The sequence below is a fragment of the Lycium barbarum genome, chromosome 10, assembly GCF_019175385.1.
Source record: "Lycium barbarum isolate Lr01 chromosome 10, ASM1917538v2, whole genome shotgun sequence".
NCBI classification, from domain to species: Eukaryota; Viridiplantae; Streptophyta; class Magnoliopsida; order Solanales; family Solanaceae; genus Lycium; species Lycium barbarum.
The window spans coordinates 121,675,977-121,697,880 of NC_083346.1; the positions used below are offsets into that span (position 1 = coordinate 121,675,977).

Sequence of the window (21,904 nt, forward strand, 5' to 3'; positions counted from 1 at the left end):
AAATTTGATGGACTCAACTTGCCAGAATAAATTTGGACAGGATAAATCTTCTAACTTATTTACTATGAAAATGAACACCACATGGAAGTGTCTCTAGAGTACTCTATATAATCATCAAAAGATGTGGTATGTATAGTAGATGAGACTGTTACTCTCCCATCTAAAGATTTCGAATTTGAGTTCTGGATATAAAAAAAATCTTAGTAGCGAGCGCTCTCCGAATGGGCCCTATGCAGCGCGAATTCGAAATAGTCCGCTCCAATGTGGATACGGGCAACCAAACAAAAAAAAGAGTATATACTCATGACCTTAAATAAAAAATGTGTGTAATCTTTTAAATTTTATGATTTTAAATTTTATCTTGAATTGTAAATTTACTAAATATAGAAAGAACACACAAAAAGGAAAGTAAGTGAAAAATAAGAGGATGGGGCGCGAATTTGTAAATGGTGTATGCACTAGCCGTGCAAATCGTCAAAAAAAAAAAAAAAAAAAAAAAAAGGGAAAGTATTATATATATATGGCTCATTTGGTATCTGAACTTTAAGCAAAGAATATACATATATTCAAACTCAAATTCGTAATTTCCAGAAGCATATTGAAGATGAAAAGATGGTTAAGGAAAATGGGATTGAATAATATTAATTGGTTACCTCCTCCTCATATGGTTGCTGCTACACGCGCCGTTCACCGGCGCGTCAAACTCGTCGATCTTGTTATTGAAGTTCGTGATGCGCGTGTAAGTGCGTGAATATTTCATTATACTCTCTGCATTCCACTTTTGATTTTGCACGTCCTTAAAATTTAATAAATGAAATATGTATTTTACTGCAATATCCATTTTAATTGATATATAGTCTCATTGGACTTGAAGCATACTTCTTCCATTCACTTTTATATGTTCAGCATTTTAAAAGTAGATTTTTACTTGTCACTGGTCACTTTTAGCATATGAAGATAAGGTAGTTTCTTTTTTCTATTTTATTCATAATATTAAATACTCACTTTAAATTATTTTTTAAATTCAATAAGAATATGCATTAATTAATATGGATATATTGGTAAATTAGACACTTTACTTATTATTTCTTAAGAGGTAGACATAGTCAAAAGTAGATGAGTAAAAGTGAACGGAGGGAGTAATTTGGAAAAGAACCATTAATGTTAAGAGTAAAATAAGAAAAAAAAGTTTGTGTTGTGGACAAGTAAAAATGAAAATTTATTTTTAGTGCGTGGACAAGTAAAAGTAAACACGGAAGGAGCATTATCTATACTAGTTACTTCTCTTAGAAAAAAAATTATAAGTGTTTTTTATGAGTGAAAACCACATTGTTTGATACTTATTCAATAATTTAGGTTGAACAAGGTTTAATATTAAATTCTGAAACTGATGTTGAATGGAGGACTAAATAATAATCAACTTATGTTAATCACTTTCTTAGATAAATATGTGGATTTTAGCTTTAAAATGTGAACTTTATGTGTGATTGATATAGAATAGTGCTTTTTATGTGGGTTTTAGCTAATAAGAAGTGGTTTTTATGCTTGATAACAAAGACACTGATTGAAATTATTCAAGATTCAGACCAAACAGGACATAATAGTAAATAGAAGTACTAAATAAGCAATTCTTGAATAATCAACTTCATGTTAATCACTTGAAAAAAAATGTGGGTTTTAGCTAAAGAAGTGATTTTTCATGTGCAATAACCTAACTTTGGCTAAACAGGGCTTGATACTAAATAAAATTGATTTGAATCATCAACTTTATGTTAATCTCTTTTCTTGGAAAAATATGTGGATTTTAGCTCTAAAAAGTGAATTTTACACGTGATAACTGATATATAATATAAAGTAGTGGCTCAGGTTCAAATTCCAGGTGAGATAAAAAAGTACTAGGTGATTTCTTCCTATCTGTCTAAGTCCTGGCCGGTGAGTTACCTGGTCCCTCTCTATAACAAAATTTCATTAATAATAGTTGTGGAATCGATCTTTCACTTTATGTTATATTATATGTTCTCTATAGCAGCATTTCACTATAACAACAAAAAATATCAAAACAAACGATGTTGTTATAGAGAGGTTTGACTGTATTTGTGCTGGTAGGAGGTAGCGGGTGGAATAGTATGGTGGGAGGTAGCAGGTAGCAGGTATCCGGTGGAATAGTTGAGTTGCGCGCAAGCCGCAAGGTACCCGGACACTACCGGAGAAAAAATTATTTATGAAGTAGTGGTTAAGTTAGAAGTTGTTTTAGAGAACTCCTAATTTGCCTGAAAGATCAGTTAGTGTTGTGATGAAATGGGCCGAATAGAGCGGAATAGCTATAGCTGACCCCGACTAGTTTGAAATCAAGTTTAGGGGACTGAGTGGTTAAGTTAATTTCAGACTAAACACATTTAAATTTTGTGGCTTTATGCAGATACCATTGTCCTCAGCGAATGAAGATTTGCAGCCTATGCTTTGTGGGAAAAGACGGGTGATTGCTCTTAATAAGAAAGATTTGGCCAACCCCAACATCATGCATGTACCTATTCTCTCTTTTGTATCTCCTTATCTCTTCATGTTTAAGTGGAAATGCTAGTCCTTTCTCAATTCTCTTTTCTATAACCTTCTTGGCAGTTTAAATTCAGTAGATTTAGAAGAGTAGCAACCTATATCCAACCTTTCTTGTCCCTTATTCCATGTTGTACAATTTAAAGTGATTTTGTTGAGTTGGAAAACAAAATGAAAGTTCTGTTGTCCTCAAATACAGGTTCTTAACAGGATTTGTGTGCATAAAGTTTGTTACAAATTATTCAGCAATGACAGATAATAAATGAACAATAAATGGTTGTATATTCCATTTTAGGATAGTTGGCATGAAGAGAAACACTCAAGAAAAACCATGGCCTTTAATTTGATTTCAGTATTGTCCTTCAATAATCGATATTTATCAAAACACCATTCTGGTGCCCATTCCCCGGATTCTACTTTTAGCGGTAGTCATCTGTCTTAATAATCAACCAAACAACAACTACGCCTCAGTCTCAGACAAGTTGGGGTCCACTATATGAACCCCACGTCTTAGTTTAAGCTCATTTCATATCATCATCATACTAAATAAAATAAAACAAAATAATCTAGAAAATATTTATGCGAAGACTTATGCATGCTAGTTTCATTAAAATTATGAAACTGATATAGTGTTTGATGGAGTGCTTTGTTTTTTACGTGACACAAGTCTTTTGCCCTAATCCGACCTTCTCCACCCCCCCTTCTTAACAAATTGTGCTTGTTGAAGGATTGGTTCAATGATGTTTACAATTTTAACAGTTAAATTTACTTTTTTAACTCTACGCAGAGGTGGATCCGATATTTCAATTCATGTAAACAAGAGTGCCTTCCAATAAATGCACACAGTAGAAGTTCTGTGCAAAAGGTTAGCTAACATTTTATCCATGCCATTTAGCCGGAAGCTTGTCGTTTCATGGCTTTGTATTACGTTTTATATGTCAAAGATGCAGAATCGGTTATTCTTGAGCACCTTGTCGCTGTTATCAGATGTAATGAGTGCTACTAGATCTTTCTGTTAGTATTCTCAGAGTGATTTCATCAGCTCTAAATTTACATTTTAGCCTGAAAAGATCTATGATTATTTATATTTTAGAACTATTTGGTTCCCACTTAGTGAAACCACACCCCCCCCCCCCCCCCCCAAAAAAAAAAAAAACGGTGGTTGCTGTAAACTGTGGCCCTATCGAACAAAATATTTTCCCGAGGCTAAATTTGCAGTAAGGTTTTCAGACATGCCTTACCTCCAATTATACTTCAAGATTTTCTGAAGTGTTCTTTATTATTTATGTATTGAAGCTTCTCGATCTTGTGGAGCTTAAATTGAAGGAAGTTATTACAAGGGAACCTACTCTTTTTGTCATGGTGGTTGGTGTTCCTAATGTCGGAAAATCAGCTTTTATCAATTCCATCCATCAAATTGCATTGTCTCGATTTCCGGGTGAGACAATTGTTTTTGTTAGTGATTCTGTTTTGTGCTTCTGTATGGTATACATTGTTCTTTAGGGATGTTGCCATATTGCGTCAAGCGCTGATGGTTCTAACCTTTGTCTTAGTACAGGAGAAGATGAAGAGGGCTACAGTGGGGCCTTTGCCTGGTGTTACTCAAGATATTGCTGGATATAAGGTAAGAAATAGTTAAACAACTAGGTTGTCCGATTATGCTTTTGTTAGTATTTGACTCCACATGCTGTTGAATTATACAGGAAGAAATTTGTAGGGAATATATCCTGCAATGTTATGTTTTGCATATTATACATCATTCATTTGTTCTACTCTTTTGTTGTTTGACTCGGAAAAAAGGATTTTGTGAAGCCCAAGAGATTACAGTTGAATTCAGTTGGTTGTTCTCTGATACATTAAATGCCTAAGCAGAAGCCTACATCTCTGCAGCTGTCTCCTTTCCCTCTCTTTTATGCTTTTGCACTTTGAGGAGAAGCCAGGATATTTGCAAAGGTCTAGCTTAAGAATATGCATATTTTTGGTTAAACAGTGACCTTCCTGATAGAAGATGTCCAATTACATCCGAATACACAAGAAAATTGGAATTAAAGAATAGACTGAGGAAGTGCAGTCATAATCAGACAGCCAACTCCCGTCGGATGGGCAAAGATGTTCCCTTCTCCGAGATAAATAATAAATTTTAGTTGATCTCATTCCAACAACAAGAGAGAAAGAACTTAAAACTGGCAAAAGAATTTCAAGATCAAGTTTGCCGTGATGAGAGTAAAGCTATTTTCAACTCTTCTTTGATGGTCTGGAACCAAGTACCTCTTTTCGTGGCCATAATTTCCATTGATTCAGTGCTTTAAGTCCTCAAGTTCAGATGATCTTCTTGATTTTATGGTATATGTATTTGGCATCATGTTATAATGAATTGTCTGCTGTTGCGTATTATTGTTTCTGATGCTAATGCATCACTGTATACAGATTGCACATCTACCTAGCATATATGTGTTGGACACTCCAGGAGTGTTGGTTCCAAGTATTCCAGACATGGAAACAGGGTTAAAGCTGGCTCTAGCAGGTTAAATTCTATTTATCTAGAGTTCTTTTATCTTACCGAGAAATTTTTATTTGGGATTAAAGATTGTGTGTGTTAAGGGGAGGCAAATCTTCAAGCCACTGACGAACAAATTTTATTTGCTTTAGCAGAAACTTATACACAAGACATAAATGGGTTATATTCGCCCCAAACCAGCTGCATTTGGTTTGTTGTATATTTTTATAGGCATCTTTCATTTCTTTTCTTATCTAGCACATAAATGTCCCAGCACACTCACAGCAATTCCCACAGTACAACTAAAAGGGATAATAGGTAATTCTGTTAACCTAGCCCTTGGTCTTCAAAGTTCTCCGGTCCATTCCATTCTTGAGAGCAAAGATGCTTGGCATCAATTCAGGCAACTTAGTTTTGTTAAATCTAATTATCTGTTTTTGCTCTAAAGTATGCTCGGGAATGCTAAAGGTTAAATGATAAGCCCACCATAAATGAGACAAGAATGGAGATATTTGAAGTAGGGCCCATAAGAAATTATGGTTATCCTTTTATGATAGACTTTACTCAGTACCTGTATGATTGGGCAGGGTCCTTCAAAGATTCAGTAGTTGGTGAAGAGCGAATTGTTCAATACCTGTTGGCAGTTCTAAACACTCGAGGAACTCCTCTTCATTGGAGACACTTGATTGGTAGGGAATCTGAGGGCCTTCATCATGAGTTGGGTGACAAACCTGAATATAATCTCAAGGATCTTCTACCAAAACGAAGGAAGCCGCCCAACAAATCTGATATCTACTACATAGAGGTAATATATTCTTTTATAAGGTCAAAGTTTTATTGATAAAGTACCAAGAAGATGTAGTTACTTGTGTATACAATTTGGGAAGTGTATGATTACACAATAAAATCTGACCAAATATTAATTCAATCAACCATAAAACTTCTATTAAAATGAAGTTTTTAAAAAAACTACTTTAATCCTAGTGGAAAGGGTGATTGGCGGTAGGGTAGTACTACAACAACAACAACAACAAGCCCAGTATAATCCCACCATGTGGGGTCTGGGGAGGGTAGAGTGTACGCAGACCTAACCCCCACCTTGAAAGGTAGGGCGGCTGTTTCCGAAAGACCCTCGGCTCAAGAGAGGAAAACAAGACAAAAGGTCAAATAGGACCAAGCATATCGAAAACAATACGAGAACAAGGAATAACAAAAGCGAGAAAGTCATGGTAGAACAGTCCAGAAAGAAAGGAGCATTAACTACTATAGATAAATAAGATAACCAAAGTACAACGGCCCAACAAATATAAGCAGCAATCAAATGCAAAAATCAAATGGCAATAAACAAATGAGCAAAACTACAACTACTATGGTGAAAGGATAAGCCACCTAACCTTCTATCCTAATCTGAGTCCTCCACAACCTCCTATCTAAGGTCATGTCCTCGGTGAGCTGAAACTGTGCCATATCCTGTCTAATCACCTCTCCCTAATACTTCTCCGGCCTCCCTTTACCTCTCCTGAAACAATCCATAGCCAACCTCTCACACCTCCGCACTGGAGCATCTGTGTCTCTCCTCTTCACATGCCCAAACCATCTCAGCCTCGCTTCCCGCATCTTGTCCTCCACCGATGCCACTCTCACTTTGTCTCGGATATCTTCATTCCTAATTCTATCCCTCCTAGTGTGCCCACACATTCACCGCAGCATTCGCATTTCCGTGACTTTCATCTTCTGAACGTGAAATTTCTTGACTGGCCAACACTCCGCCCCGTACAATAAAGTCGGTCTAACCACCACTTTGTAAAACTTTCCTTTAAGTTTTGGTGGCACTTTCTTATCACACAGCACTCCGGAGGCGAGCCTCCATTTCATTCACCCTGCACCAATACGATGTGAAACATCGTTGTCGATATCCCCATCTCTCTGTATAATGGACCCAAGATACTTGAAACTTCCTTTCTTTTGAATGGCCTGGGTACCAAGCCTCACTTCCTCATCAGCCTCACGCGGTAGGCCACTGAACCTGCACTCCAAGTATTCTGTCTTGGTCCTACTCAATTTAAATCCTTTAGACTCCACCGTCTGTCTCCAGTCCTCCAGCTTATCGTTAACTCCATTGCGAGTCTCGTCAATCAGGATTATGTCATCCGCAAACAACATACACCAAGGCACCTCACCTTGTATTTGTTTCGTCAATTCATCCATCACCAAGGCGAATAGAAACGGGCTAAGAGCTGATCCCTGATGCAACCGTATCAGAACAGGGAAGTGCTCCGAGTCTCCTCCTACCGTCCTTACAATAGTCTTAGCTCCATCATACATGTCCTTTATCGCTCTAATGTACACTACAGGTACACCTTTAGCTTCCAAGCATCTCCATAGGACCTCTCTTGGCACTTTGTCGTAGGCCTTTTCTAGGTCAATGAATACCATGTGCAAGTCTCTCTTCCGCTCCCTATACTGCTCCACCAATCTCCTTACAATATGGATGGCCTCTGTAGTCATAGCGCTCCGGCATGAATCCAAACTGGTTCTCTGAAATTGACACACCTCTCCTCACCCTTATTTCCACCACCCTTTCCCACACTTTCATAGTGTGACTTAGCAGCTTGATACCTGTATAGTTGTTGCAGCTTTGAATGTCTCCCTTGTTCTTGTACACGGGAATCATTGTACTCCACCTCCATTCTTCCAGCATCTTCGCTGTCTTGAAAATGACATTAAACAACCCAGTCAGCCACTCCAAGCCCACCCTGCCTGCATTCTTCCAAAATTCCCCAAGAATCTCGTCAGGTCCGGTCGCTCTTCCCCTGCGCATCCTACGAACAGCTCCCTTAACCTCCTCAACCTTTATACTCCTACAATATCCAAAGTCGCGATGCCTATCAGAGTGCTCCAAGTCTCCCAACAGGAGGGCATATTAGCCCTACATTTTAAAAAATAGGGAGAAGGAGGGTTCAAATTAGCCCTACATTTTAAAAAATTAATCCTTTATTGCAGGACACGTGGTATCACCGGGTGCTAAGCTTCCTCTTTCTGAAATAAAGGCAGTATTTAGACCATTTTAGTAACAGGAGGGCATATTTGAACCCAACTATTAACGAAGGGAAAATCGGTTCAATTTCGCATAGTTCGGGGGGAAATTTGATCCTTTGCCATTTATTTATTTGGCATGTCTTGAAATCCGAAACAAAGTAATCCATGCCATTTAGCTCAAGAAGAAGCTCCTTGTCTTCATCTTCCTCTTCTATGTTTGTTATCATGTGTTATTTGTGTGTAGGATATGATCAGCGAAGTCCAACGCACGCTATGCACCACACTCTCGGAGTTCGTTGGTAACTTGGAAGATGAAGGTGAGTTGGAGACTTTGATAGATCAGCAGTTTGAAGCATTGCAGACGGCTCTGAAGATACCTTATAAGGCATTGGAGGCTCGCACGATGGTGTCAAAAAAAATTCTAACTCTATTTAGAACAGGCAAACTTGGTCCTTTCATCCTGGATGATGTCCCTGATGCATCTGATCCTGCATCTTGAAACACCATTTGAAAGGTATCATCAATGCTGATAATTCTGTAGTATAATTTTCTTGAATTTTCACCCCTTGTCAACACCGGTTCAGGTTAATGAATCTAGTACTAGTTTGAAACTAACATATCTGTGACTCCATGTTGTATAATTTAGGTTGCTATTATGTTTATTTCTACAGAGAAATTCCCGAGGACCATAGGTGCACAATTCAAATTCGGTGGATAATGAGCCTGCCTTCTCTACCTTTCTCAATTAAATATAAGGCTTTTGGCTATGACACGATTTGGATCCATGACGTGTGCCTAAATCCAATATCACGTGCTACGCTCCTATTACTAGTCTGATGCCTTAGGGTAGATTGCTATTATTTAGTCATGCAGATGCAATATGTAAGCTAGAAATGCTTGGTTTGAGAACTCTCTTAACTGATCTTGGAGACGGGCACACGAGCATATTATTGAAAAATTGAATATAAGGTTTACTTGTCTATTGGATATTATCAGATTTTTGCTCGAACCATTTATGAACCTTGACAAATGTCTACCGAACACCATTTGTAATTTATTATCTTTGCACAGTAAACACTACTCTGAAGATGAATGATACTCATTGGTGAACAACATACTGTATAAGAGAAAATTGCATAACTGATACTAATATTTTGCCAATTATTTGGTTAATGAAGGTGAGTTGGAGACTTTGATAGATCAGCAGTTTGAAGCATTGCAGGCAGCTCTGAAGATATCTTATAAGACATCAAAGGCTCACAAGATGGTGTCGAAAAAATTCCTAGCTCTATTTAGAACAGGCAAACTTGGTCCTTTCATCCTGGATGATGTTCCTGATGCATCTAATTCTGCATCTTGAAACACCATTTGAAAGGTATCATCAATGTTAATATGATAATTTTGTACCATAGTTTTCTTGAATATTTCACCCCTTATCAACACCAGCTTAGGTTTATTAATGTAGTAGTACTAGTTTGGAAGTTCTCTTTAATAGACATGTCTACACTATTTTCCATGAATTATTCAGGTTGCTGTTAATTTTTTGATAATCGAGATATATCCGAGGCATAGGTTCACGGTTTAAAACTCGGTGGATAATGGGTTCGACCCTCTACCCTTCTCTGCTTAAATATTTGGCTTTTGTTTACAGTTTTTACTCTTAAAAATAGTTTAAACTGTTATGCGTTTACCTAATCAAAGTTAAATTATTAACTAAGAATTAATAGTGCACTTTGCGTAATTAATTACATATATTCGAATAAGTAATAAACTATCATATGCGAAATTCTCGATGAAATCAAGCAAGCAATCACGAGGGCACGTTATTATATAAAGTGATTGGGACAAAAAGTAAGAGGATCTAACAATAGATTTGCCTGCCTAGCAAATTGATACTATATATTAATTCAGAACCTACTTTTTCGAATCAAAAAGCCATAACGTTTCAATTCATGATCAGTCACTCTGAGAAAAATGACCCTTTTTATACTGGTTATTTTTTTATTTTTTTTTTAAATCTATATTTGAAATATTTTGGCCTGATTAATCCAATCGCATAGGGCCCCATAGATAAGGCGCCGCAACTTAGATAAGAACACGTAACGTCTAAGTCCTGAATCTATCACTCAAGACAAAATGACATTTTCTTTTTGACATATATAATCACTCGGTATTTAAAATTTACAAGCCCGATCAATTCATATTTAAATTACGTATGACCAATTAGAGATCATGAACACTTCCCATCAATAATTTTTTCACTTAGCAAAATTCGAACACTGAGTCTTTTATAAGGATAGAGGGACCTCATGTGTCCCCCCAAATTCTTTTCTGATAAGTCCAAGAATAAAACTCCTTTCACACCTTTCCTTCCTTGAAAGAAGGCATTGAATTAAGTGTGAAAAGAAGAAATTAAAGAGATTGTGTGGTTGGTGAAAGAAAGGAGAGCTACTTAGACTAAGAAATTAAACAGCAAACATGTAGATATGTAGGACTCCCTTTGTCCCGATTTACGCGATACTTTCTTTTTTAATCTGTTAAAAAAATATTATTTTTATATATTTATATACAATTTAATTTTATAAGATGATTTATAGCCATACAAAATTTGTTTTGGACCACAAATTGATTTTTTTTTTCTTTTTTAAACTCTGTGCCTAATCAAATAGTGTCACATAAATTGAAACTAACGGAATAATAATAAAAAATTATAGAAAAACAAATGAGTCTATAGAACTAAATAAAGAGATAGGGTGTGAGGTGTGAGGTGTGGGGTGTGGGGTGTGGGGGTCAGAAAATTCAGCTACCCAACCAAACTTTAGAAACTTTCAATACGTCCAAGTTCCATGAATCAATTTTTCAACATCTTATTCTTTTGGTTCTCGTGTATAAGATACCTTGCTGAAAAGCGTTTATTTATTCGTTTTTGCCGGAGTGTTCGTTTGAACAGTGGCGAATTCAGAATGTAATCTATGAGTTGACTCAAATTTAGTATTTTTTACTCAGTGTACGTATTAAGAATTTGCTAAATATTTATAAATTTTTTATTGTGAATTCAGTTATTATAGTATATTAACTCGAGATTGTGTGCGGACCTATACACTTCAAATAATGAATCAGTCGTTGGAAAAGCTTCCTTCAAGCCAATTTGCGACGGACTACCTCGGAAATTTCGGTTGGAAGTTAGTGGGTTTTTAGTACTCTCTCCGTCTCAAAATATTTGTTGTTTTATTAACCCAAGATAAAATTAATTAGATTTTTCCCATTTTGTCCTTGTATTAATTACATCAATGTGCTGATTTTGTGAGTTCACATACCAATATTTAAGAGGATTCACCATTAATGGAGTAAATATTTATTAAGGAGAGAAAACATGATGAAATATGTTAAGAGGGTAAAATTGTCAAAATGCTGCCCTTACAAATGTTTTCTTAATGGGCGTGTAAATAAAAAATGCGATAAATATTTTGAGACAAAGAGAGTAATGTTTAAAATGTATTAATTAATTGATCTAATTAATTAAGGACATTGGTAAAAGCATGAGAATTGTTCTTTTAGAGTAATTCAAGTTTGTATTAAGTTCCTTTAAATATATAGACATGCAAATTTAGTACAATCTAGCTATACTTTTATATCACATTTGTCGATTTAACTTTTTGTAATTAAAGTACACATAACTTGTCCAATATAATATTTATGCTCCAACTCTATACGTGGAGAAAAGTTAGATCATACCCTCTATAATTGAGATAGTATCGTATGATAAACATTGTATTGTTTTAAATTCTCAACTACAAACAAAGGAATAAACTATACATGAATTGACCGTCAGGGGACGTGATGGGATGTCGGATCACAACACTAGGTTCGAGCACAGGGTATGGAGAATTTCTTAGTAGAAATTGTTTTTTTTTTTAATGGATTCTATGCGATGCAAATCAAAATTAATCACATCAGTAATTATGATGAGATACCAAAATTTTGTTAGTAGGCACCATTTCATCAGGATTTCTCCCCCTTAATTAGAAGTTTTGGGTTAGATTTTGGAAATAAAAAAATTCTTGGTACAAAATGTTTCTCCTCTTATGATCTTGCGCGAGGCGAATTTGAATTAATCGGACTAGGAAAGTAATTAAAGAGAAAGAGTGTGTGTTTTAACTTATGCCAAAGTATATCTAGAAGCCTTTGAAGAATATCTAGTTAATTCGAACCTCTATTACTAGAGTTTTACCCGTTCTAGCAATTAACTTGGTCCAATTCAATTATTTAAAGATTTGATATTCCCAATGAAATGATGGGGCAACTAACATTCACAATTAATAGATATCATTGATCATAGAAAAGCCTAAATTGTAATCACTTTACCCTTGTTCAAATGCAAGGTACTTGCTGGTAGGATTTCTCCTTGGCCTCATGCAAGTTGTAATAATGCAAAATCATAATATGGCAACAATAAATGAAAAATAAATACTCAAAATAGACAAACTTAGTTCCAATAGTAAAATTTTACTAGCAATTACTGTTATTATGGATAAGTTCTTATTGTAGTTTCTTTAATTGTATATTGCATATATTTTATAGATATGTCTGACGTTCATGACGATTGACGGAGGGCGGGCTAACGAGGAGGTAAGGACTGACATACTTCTAGGTTGATAAGCTTCTGAAAAAATTGTGCGCATGATATCTTAGGCGAATTCAACATCAAAATGAAAAGGAAAGTAAAGAATTTTATAAGGCATAACACATGTTCATATATGCATGCTTTGGATTGGATAATGATGTAGCCCAAGGGACAACCTGTGAGGCATGCTGGGCCAACGTGGATAATTTGTGCCAAATATTTGAGTCGTGACATCCGGTTAACGATTGCATGCACTTCAACTATTATATCCGGTACCTTTATCGAAATTTGAACTCCCATCTAGTTTGTAATGTCATTCCACTCCCATGGTCACTATGCCACACTCATAAGTATTGTTCTTATTTTGAAAATGATTAGTTTATTTTTAAAGAACTTTACATTTCTTTTTAACTACTCTACTGTAGATATTACATCCCCAACTTGAAGAGCAGTTTATGACTTCCAATATAACTTTTTAAGACAAAAAAACACAAGAAGTCAATAAAGCCATTTGGTTCCAACGAAAAAACCAAAGGGAAAAGCAATTTGCACATTAGATATTAATTTTAAATTTTTATAATAAGAAAGAAAGTATATTTCAGCTCGTCTAAGTTGAATGAAAAATGCAAAACAAACGATGCCAAAGAATATATTTTAGAAGAAGACAAATTATTATGACATTATCCGCATTGACACAACTCATTAAGTTATCTTAATTGTCAAATTGTTTCCTACTATAATTGACTGGTCAATATTGTTGAAAAATATTACTTACTGTACTAAATTGAAAAAAAAAAATATACATATATCTTTAGTCAATACCTTCGATGTTCTATCTTCTTCCTTTTGAAGGAAAAAGGAAAAAAGAAAAAAATCGGGTATGTATAGGCCCTACGCAGAATTTACTAAATTAATCATCAATATGAAAGGAATCACTTGTACTGCTGATTTTGTCAACAAATCTAAGAATGATGATAACTAAACCGACTTTTTTTATTTGTTCTTGGTTTAGTTTTGAAGTTAATTTTTGGAAAATAATAAAGGAGAAAGTCGTGTTTTGGTTAGATTGTTTTGAGAAAATATTATTTTTTATAACGATGGTGTCGGGCCAACTCACACGTAACTCGAAAAAAAAAAAAATCACCTATTATATCTTTTTAGGGCTGATGGAATTTGAAGCCTTATCTCCTAGCTAGTTATGTATATTTGTTAGTATTAGATACCAAATTAAACTTGAAGATTAGATTAATATATAATTATGCGGACATTAAATTCATCAAATGAGCCAGAAAAGAACATGGAATTATCTTACAAACGAGTGTTATTTTACTTTATATTATAGCTGAGTCTGAATTAATAATTTCATGTTGCCTAACATATAGAGTAATTAATTGGAGCATGATTTTTTTAGAATATCATACATTCCTCCAATTCAATTTACATAAATGATTCAATTCTTGTACAGTCCCAATTTGAAATTCTTTTCCTAACTTGAGAATTTGTTGGTATTTGAGTCTTAAAATAATATTCTCAACCTAAGCCAGTTTTGCAAGTAACTACTGTCTCTACATTGATTGAATCATTGAATAATATATAACTAACATGTTTATGTTCACACCTTCATATAGACAAAAAGATACACCTAGCAATAAGGTATTTTACACAAAGAAGACAATATATTATCCAGTTTCAAACTATGGGTTCAAGTTAAACAATTAAGTAAATAACAATTTAAGTCATACAGCGACAATGTCTAATAATTAAATTTTACACGATTAGTAAACTTAATCGGTTATGGCATGTTATTTTTCAGGTTATGATCATATTAAACTTGTTATGAAAAACCTGTTGTTATAAGTCTAACATGATCAGTGTTGGAGCTAACGGCAAGGAAGAGTCCAATTAAATTCTCTTTGTTCAAAATTTATACAGTATACATAAAATATTTAAAAATAAATATTTGGTATATATAAATTATTGAACCTCCTTAATATAATAAAAGCTTCTAGGTGTTACATTCTTGCATTCCCCTTTTCTAAGTCTTCGTATTAGAATTCGCGACTCCACCATTGAACTTTATAGTGTAAAGAATCTATAAGCCGTACTTGGACATAAACTCTTAGTCATTAGAATAACTATTTTTTATATAACCAATCAATATATACTGGAAAGTTGTTGGCATATCCTCCGCATAAGGTCCACTGAGGGGAAGCTTCCCTATTAAAAGTTTCTTCATTATCAAGGCTGCCACTATTAAAAGTGTGAATTTTCACTACAAATAAATGAGTAATTTGCGAAGGTTAAAAATTACAATTTGTGGAGATTGAAAGTTACAATTCGCGAAAGTTTTAACTTCCTTTAGCAAATAGCGGAAAAAACCCCCGCGATTTACAACTTTCAACCTCCGCAAATGACCAATTTTTTTTGTAGTGTTTCGACCACCGTTCCATAGGAAATATTGGATTCAGTCGACAACATTTCCGACAAGCTATTTTAAGACGAATTTCATTTCGTTAAAAATCCAAGTAATTTAGTAATGTGCTCAAATTAGTAAAGGAGTCAAAATTTTCATTAAGGGGATTCAAAATATAAAAAAGCAAACACACATTGAAGCTTAGGAGAATCAACATCTACTATATATACATTAAGAAATATATATATATATATATATATATATATATATATATATAGTATAATTTTTTCGTCGAGGGGTTCCACCCACTTGACTTCGCCCCTAGCTAGCTCGAACCCGAAATTTCCAATTTATTAAAGCTGGATAAGGATCTAACTCATCTATCCCACCGCAATCTTTTGATGATGTTAAACAAATGACTACATAAATCTAGAATATGACTTTTCTTTCTTCTTGTAGTAGTATATAAGAAGAGGTAAGCATATACACTTGCAAAAGTTTCTTTGAAAGAAGAGAGAGAACAAAATTTGCCCAAAAAAAAAAAAACTCTCCTGCATTTCTCATGAACTTCGGAGTCGTGTTGGGTTTCTATTGTTGGGATTGGGAGTTCTTAACTGCCCTTCTTCTTTTCTCCACCCCCTCTTCTATCTAACAAACCATTTAAATTTTCTAGATTTTTTTTTTTCAAACACCCAAAAAAGGGTTGATTCATTTTGTGTTTCTCTACTCATTTCACCAATTTTCTTGAAAATATTCCAGCCTTCCTTCTCCTTTCAAGGATTATCTGAAAGAGATAATTCAGTACTTCTTGGTCGTGAATATCTGAACCAAAAGAATTCTCTTTTTTTTTTGTGTGTGTTATTATGAGGGTAATGGAGGTATTAGAAGAAGCTCAAATAAGTGATGAAAAAAGTAATTTGTTGTTAGAGTATGCTGTGAGGAAGTCATCACCATCACCTTTCTTGTTGAAAACCTACATGTTGGTGGAAGATCCGGCGACCGACGACGTTGTTTCTTGGAATTCCGATGGATCGGCGTTTGTTGTGTGGCAGCCAGCAGAATTTGCAAGGGATTTACTTCCTACTCTCTTTAAGCATAGCAACTTCTCTAGCTTTGTCCGGCAGCTCAATACCTATGTAAGTTTATTACTACTATCATTTTAGTACTGCTTTTAAAAATTTACTATCATATCGATGAATACAAATAGTAGTATTTAAACTTGTAGAATACTAGGAACACGTGTTTTTTTCGACATAATGATTCGTTAAAAATGTGCTCATCGGAAATTATTTCCCAAGGCAATGTCTTTGAAAAAAATGCATTTTTTCGAGGAAAGTTTGTCGGAAACTATTTTTGATGGGAGCATTCGTCAAAAACTGTATGTTTCTAATAGTGTTGTGAGTTACATCGTCGTTTTTTCCACTTTAATTTGTGACTCCTTAAGAACTAAAATACTTAATTGATTTAGCATTTTAGTATAAATATCAAATGCGAGAAAGTTTTTAGTTTCCTCCTCCTACCCAAGCCTCCCACCGCGCACCTCCTACCCCAGCCTCCCACCGCGCATCCACACACAACCAAAAGAGTTTTTTTAATTATTATTGTTATCAAAAATAAAGTATTTTTAACTAATAATTGATATAAAAGCCGACATTAATTAGTTTAATTTAAGGTTAAGACGACGCGGAAGTACGTATGTAATTTTTGTTGTTGTAATAACCACATACTCATCTATGAAAGTGGTTTATTTAAAACCAATACTACTATTCAATGACTGTTTAATCTCATGATAACATATCAGATAAAGTGTTATTTATTAATAGCAAATCAAATAGCACTAAATTAAAGCATTAGTATAAGAAATATATATATATATCCTATTCAGATACGTGTAGCTTGAGACTTGAGAGTAGCTTAATACGTTTGATTATGCGTAAATTAAATAGTAATTGATTTGTTTTAAAAAATAAAAGAATTATTCTTGTTGGTGATAACAAAATTGACGAAGGATCTACTGTGGGCTCAACTAACAGAACTATATCGATCATGATTTTGGATTAGCCATTAAAATAATGATTATATTATTGACATAAATCACACTTAGAGCTTAGGTTATAATAATTATAGGTTATCAAGATAAGATGTATTGCTAATTGTCAAAAGCACACGCAAAGCACTAATAATGGTTAATCACTTTGGATTAAGTTTGTCTTATTTGTACACTTTTCAATTAACATGCGTAATAATAGTGTTTTCGCTATTTATTACCTTTTAATAACTCATGTTTTCACTAATAATTAAGTGGAAACGATAATGTCCCCTTATACCCTCATCTCATACTAATGGTTTAAGAACTACACTATTAATATGGATTGAAAAGTTTCTCATCTATTTAGTGAAAAAGTTTTTTTCTTTAATTTTGAGGGAATTATCAACATTTATAAATTGTTATTTAAGTTCGAGACGAGTTACATATGATAACATTTTCAAATTTTGAATCGTAAGTTTATTTTCTTTATGATTCTTGAAATTTATTCTGATCGTCCATTTTGTATATATGATATAGGGTTTTCGTAAAGTTGCAACAAGTCGTTGGGAGTTCAGCAATGACAAGTTCAGAAAGGGCGAAAGAGATTTACTATGTGAGATTCGTCGAAGAAAAGCATGGACAAACAGGCAACTTCGAAACAACAACAATGGCGGATTGAGTCAGGGAGCAAATAGTAACATGAAAGAAATAGAAGAAGATCAAAGGTCGGCATCATCAACTTCATCATCACCTGAATATACAAATCTTGTCGACGAAAATAAAAGGTTGAAAATGGAAAATGGAGTCCTTAGTTCTGAGCTTTCACTCATGAAAAACAAGTGCAAAGAATTAATTGATATTGTTAGCATATGTGCTAAAAATCCAGAGAAAGAAGGAGAAGAAAAGCAACAAGATGAGAGGCCAATGTTATTTGGAGTAAGATTGGAAGTTCAAGAAGAGATGGAGAGGAAGAGAAAAAGAGTTGAACTTAACGAAATAGCTAGTGTTTTCCTCTCTCAATTATGCAAATAAATTGGAAATTCAGAGAGAAAATCAAGTGGTTAATTAATAAATGTAATTGTACTGTGTTATTCATATCATTTCATGCAAATTATTAGTATTTAATTAGCATGTAGTGACTACTTTAGTGGAGATATATACTTGATGTTTACATAAGTTGTATAAATTTTGCAAGTGTTATTATTTCACATGAAATGTTAACACAGCATACAACCTTTTTAACGTTATCATACATTCCAAATTAATTTGCTTTATTAAGCTTCCTACCCGTAGTTAGAACGTATATCTCCCATTCATACTTTAATATCACGTCGCAAACCCTCACCCCTAGTCTATCTTTCTTATCATTGATCAATCGGTGCAGAGGTATTTCTCCGATGCAGTGGGAATGAGTGGGAATGAGATCTTCGAATGTTTCAGCTGATATATCGACTACTCAAACATGTTACAATAACACCGATCAGTAACGGAGCCAAAAGAATTTGCGAATAGTGTTCAAGATTTAATGTGTAGGTATATTTATGTGTGTGTATATATAATACTTGATTTATATATACAGAATATATAGCACTCGTTTGGCCTTGAGAATTATTCATTTTTTTTCTGAATTTTTTTCACTTTTTTCACTTTATAGTGTTTGGCCAAAAAAAAAATTCAAATACAACTTCAAGTTGTATTTGGAATTTGAAAACAATCAAAACCTTGTTTTTCACTTTTTTCATTTTCTGTGTTGGACCATTACTTTTGTTTTTCTATTTTCAATTTTTATCCTAAAAGTTTTTATATTGCTCAATTTTCATCCTAAAAGTTCATATAACTTTTTTCACTAGTCAGAGGCAACTTATGTTGCTATGTTGCTCTCCACTCCAACAACCGTCAACATATATGTGGTAAAAAGCCTCTAAAAGAAAAGAAGCAAGTGAGAATTTTACAACAAAGCTATGTTTAGAGATGTTATATTTTCTGTGTACACCAGTAAATCTTCCAGTTGCAGCGTTTTGATGGAAAGAAACCATCGGTTTTGAGCACTCCATGAGCTAATCTTGAGTATAGTTGTTATATTTCTCGCATTGGTCATGTTTATTAATTGCTTTGGGTGATTTTGCTAGTTTTTAGAAATTGAGGGGTATAAATCATATTGTATGTTTTTTAGAAAAAATACATTTCTACAACTAAATATTATTTTCAAAAACTATGGCCAAACACAACTTCAACTCCAACTCCAACTTCAAAAATTTCATAAAAAGTGAAATTCTTATTGGTTTCTATGGCCAAACGACTACTAAGTATAACTTTTGACGAATAGTGCTCAGCTAATCATCCTTTGCCAGCTATAGCTTCACCCCTCGCGTTGATATTGTTTGATATAATATTCAAACTTCTTCAAAACTTGAATAAACGTGGCATCACATGACTTTATGGAAATTTAGAGATGGTCAAAATCTTTATCATTGATTAGAAGGTTTCAAAATTCAAACTTTATGTGGGACATGAAAGAGGAAAGTGACAAGACAATGTTCAATGAAATTGAAATACAGAACAAAAATGATGTCACGGATTACTTAATATAGAATAATTAAGATGTTGTCTTCTAGATCAATCACTAAATTTTTTAAAAACACTTTATTCGTGATGAAATTTAAAGTTACTTTCAAAAGCAGCAAAAACTTGAAGGCATTGTATATTAGAGTCCAAATATTTTTTAAAACACTTTATTCGTGATGAAATTTAAAGTTACTTTCAAAAGCAGCAAAAACTTGAAGGCATTGTATATTAGAGTCCAAATTTGATTTGAAGACTTAACTATTATGATCATACCAAAAAGAAGGAAATTAAGAAAAAGGTACAAGAATTTTCAAAGTCGGCTGGAAAGTGAAGGCTAAATATTATTCAATGATGGAGTCGAAATTCAAAAATTATCGGTTCTGAACTTATCATCAAACACGCAGCTCATTTTAATTGTTTTTGTTCGCAGTTAAAAAGGTATATATGTATATTATATTGTCATATTAAATGAATATTTTTACTATAAATATAAATCTATGCAGAAGTTACTAATTTATCTGAACTTAGTATCTCTTATTAATTTATTATAGTTCCAGTCATCATAATGATCTCTCTATTGATAACCAAATGATTTTACTCCTTTTTTTTTTTTTTCTTAATAAAGCGTGTGAACTAATATTTCATCTCATGACGCTCAAATCCTCATTCATTTTTAAATGCTCCTCCACGTGCTACTCTGATCCGTTTTTATGCGTCAAACACGTGAAAATCATATTCTATTTTGAGAAACAAGTGATGGTGCAATTCAAACCTAAAACCTCTCTGATACTGTATCAAAATGTATGATTTTCTAATCTGAAAACTTAATCTATTAGAGAGATCATCATTTTATTTAATAAATTATGTTCCACAATTTTTAAAGACAAAAATACTCTATCTTATGTAACATACTCCAAGAATAGTGTTTACCAGCTATTCAAATAGCTAGCGCCTAGCTGGATCTTTTCAATGCTGAGATTAAAATGTGAAAATTGGCCTCACCTACTTTGGGAGGGAAAGTTACTTTCATATGCTTATTTAGGATGAAAGCTAAAACACGTGCACTTGGTATTTACTTCAAATTTACTATGTTGCCAGAATGTATATTAAATAAGTTTAGTCACAACAAGGCAAAGTGGTGTATACATTATGGTTGATGTAAGCACTCGAGTGAGTAACACGTGGTGTTTACACCTAATGAATGAACGATTAATGATATGTGTTTTGTGCATAATTTTTTTCACTTAATTATTACTATTTCATATATATTTTTATTTTATTGATATTTAATCATGATAAATTAATATGAAAGTACATTTCGTTATAGTGCTCCGACCAAATTTTATCCACTACCCATAACAAATGAGAAAAAAACGTTTTCTTTGGCGTGACATAAATTTATTGTACCTTCTGACCTCTGCATTTGTCAGATATTGCATACGAGTCGTAAATCTTTTTGTCGGCTGTTTTAATTAATTTATTTTCCAATAATTTAGTAGTTGTCCTGCAGTTTGATATTACTGTTCATTAACATTTTTGTGTTTAAGAACTCTTGTAGTTTTAGCAATTCTAGTTTAATCTTTAATGACATGCTCTCGAAAGAGTAATATGATACTTAAAAACCAAAAATACCGGGAGTAACTAGCATTATTCGCTTCGGCTTAACAGACCTTACGGATTTATCCCACATAAAATTGTGTTATGCCTTTTCATGCTCTTCACTTTACTCCACCATTTCGATGCGCAATTCGTCCAGTTTGACCACATCTCAATGGATTTCGTTGTGCAATTCATCCACTTTGACCACATCTCAACTATTCATTGAGTATCTAATACCTTCCATTACCATCGTATACTGATCTAATATTCTTGGCCTATGCTAAGATTTTAATACTCCATTAATCACTAAACCACACCCATGTATTCATGGAAGCAAGACACTTTAAACACTTACAAGAGTTGTGGTGAGTAGATATGATCCCTCCACCCTCAACCAGAAATCTCGGGTTTAAGTCCTGAAAATGAAAAAGATCTTGGTCGAGAGCGCTTCCCCCTTAACAGACGGCCTTACATGGCGAGAATCCAGATTAGTCTGAGTCCCCTATGGGTACCTAACATCAAGTGGGAAACCAAAAGCCAAAAATCACTTTCCATGAGATTTTTTTCTTTGATGGCATTAGAATA

General features: G+C 33.9%; 2 protein-coding genes across 4 annotated transcripts; both read left to right on the plus strand.

Moving 5' to 3' along the window:
• The first annotated feature begins 526 nt into the window (after nt 1–526).
• On the plus strand, nt 527–9,676 carry LOC132614343 (short integuments 2, mitochondrial-like). Of its 3 annotated transcripts, none has more exons than XM_060328768.1 (9): nt 527–739; nt 2,420–2,524; nt 3,341–3,418; nt 3,850–3,991; nt 4,107–4,177; nt 4,981–5,077; nt 5,638–5,855; nt 8,334–8,603; nt 8,761–9,676. In XM_060328768.1, exons 1-8 carry the CDS (start codon nt 605–607, stop codon nt 8,586–8,588), a joined length of 1,101 nt encoding a protein of 366 aa, XP_060184751.1. In that variant the 5' UTR covers nt 527–604; the 3' UTR covers nt 8,589–8,603; nt 8,761–9,676. The 3 variants fall into 3 exon arrangements, with proteins under 3 accessions (XP_060184751.1, XP_060184753.1, XP_060184752.1); XM_060328769.1 differs by having other exon boundaries at nt 528–739; nt 9,268–9,676; XM_060328770.1 differs by lacking the exon at nt 3,850–3,991 and having other exon boundaries at nt 4,112–4,177.
• Nucleotides 9,677–15,608: 5,932 nt separating this feature from the next.
• Nucleotides 15,609–18,402, plus strand: LOC132614596 (heat stress transcription factor B-3). The gene is made up of 2 exons (XM_060329081.1): nt 15,609–16,262; nt 17,693–18,402. Exons 1-2 carry the CDS (start codon nt 15,990–15,992, stop codon nt 18,185–18,187), a joined length of 768 nt encoding a protein of 255 aa, XP_060185064.1. The 5' UTR covers nt 15,609–15,989; the 3' UTR covers nt 18,188–18,402.
• Nucleotides 18,403–21,904: the final 3,502 nt, after the last annotated feature.

Bases quoted from the DNA above. Each gene is read 5' to 3' on its own strand.
- LOC132614596 (XM_060329081.1), top strand. From the start codon at position 15,990: ATGAGGGTAATGGAGGTATTAGAAGAAGCTCAAATAAGTGATGAAAAA. The intron at 16,263-17,692 runs GTAAGTTTATTA...TATATGATATAG, and splicing joins TCCGGCAGCTCAATACCTAT to GGTTTTCGTAAAGTTGCAAC.
- LOC132614343 (XM_060328768.1), top strand. From the start codon at position 605: ATGAAAAGATGGTTAAGGAAAATGGGATTGAATAATATTAATTGGTTA. The intron at 3,419-3,849 runs GTTAGCTAACAT...TATGTATTGAAG, and splicing joins GTAGAAGTTCTGTGCAAAAG to CTTCTCGATCTTGTGGAGCT. The intron at 3,992-4,106 runs GTGAGACAATTG...CCTTTGTCTTAG, and splicing joins TGCATTGTCTCGATTTCCGG to TACAGGAGAAGATGAAGAGG.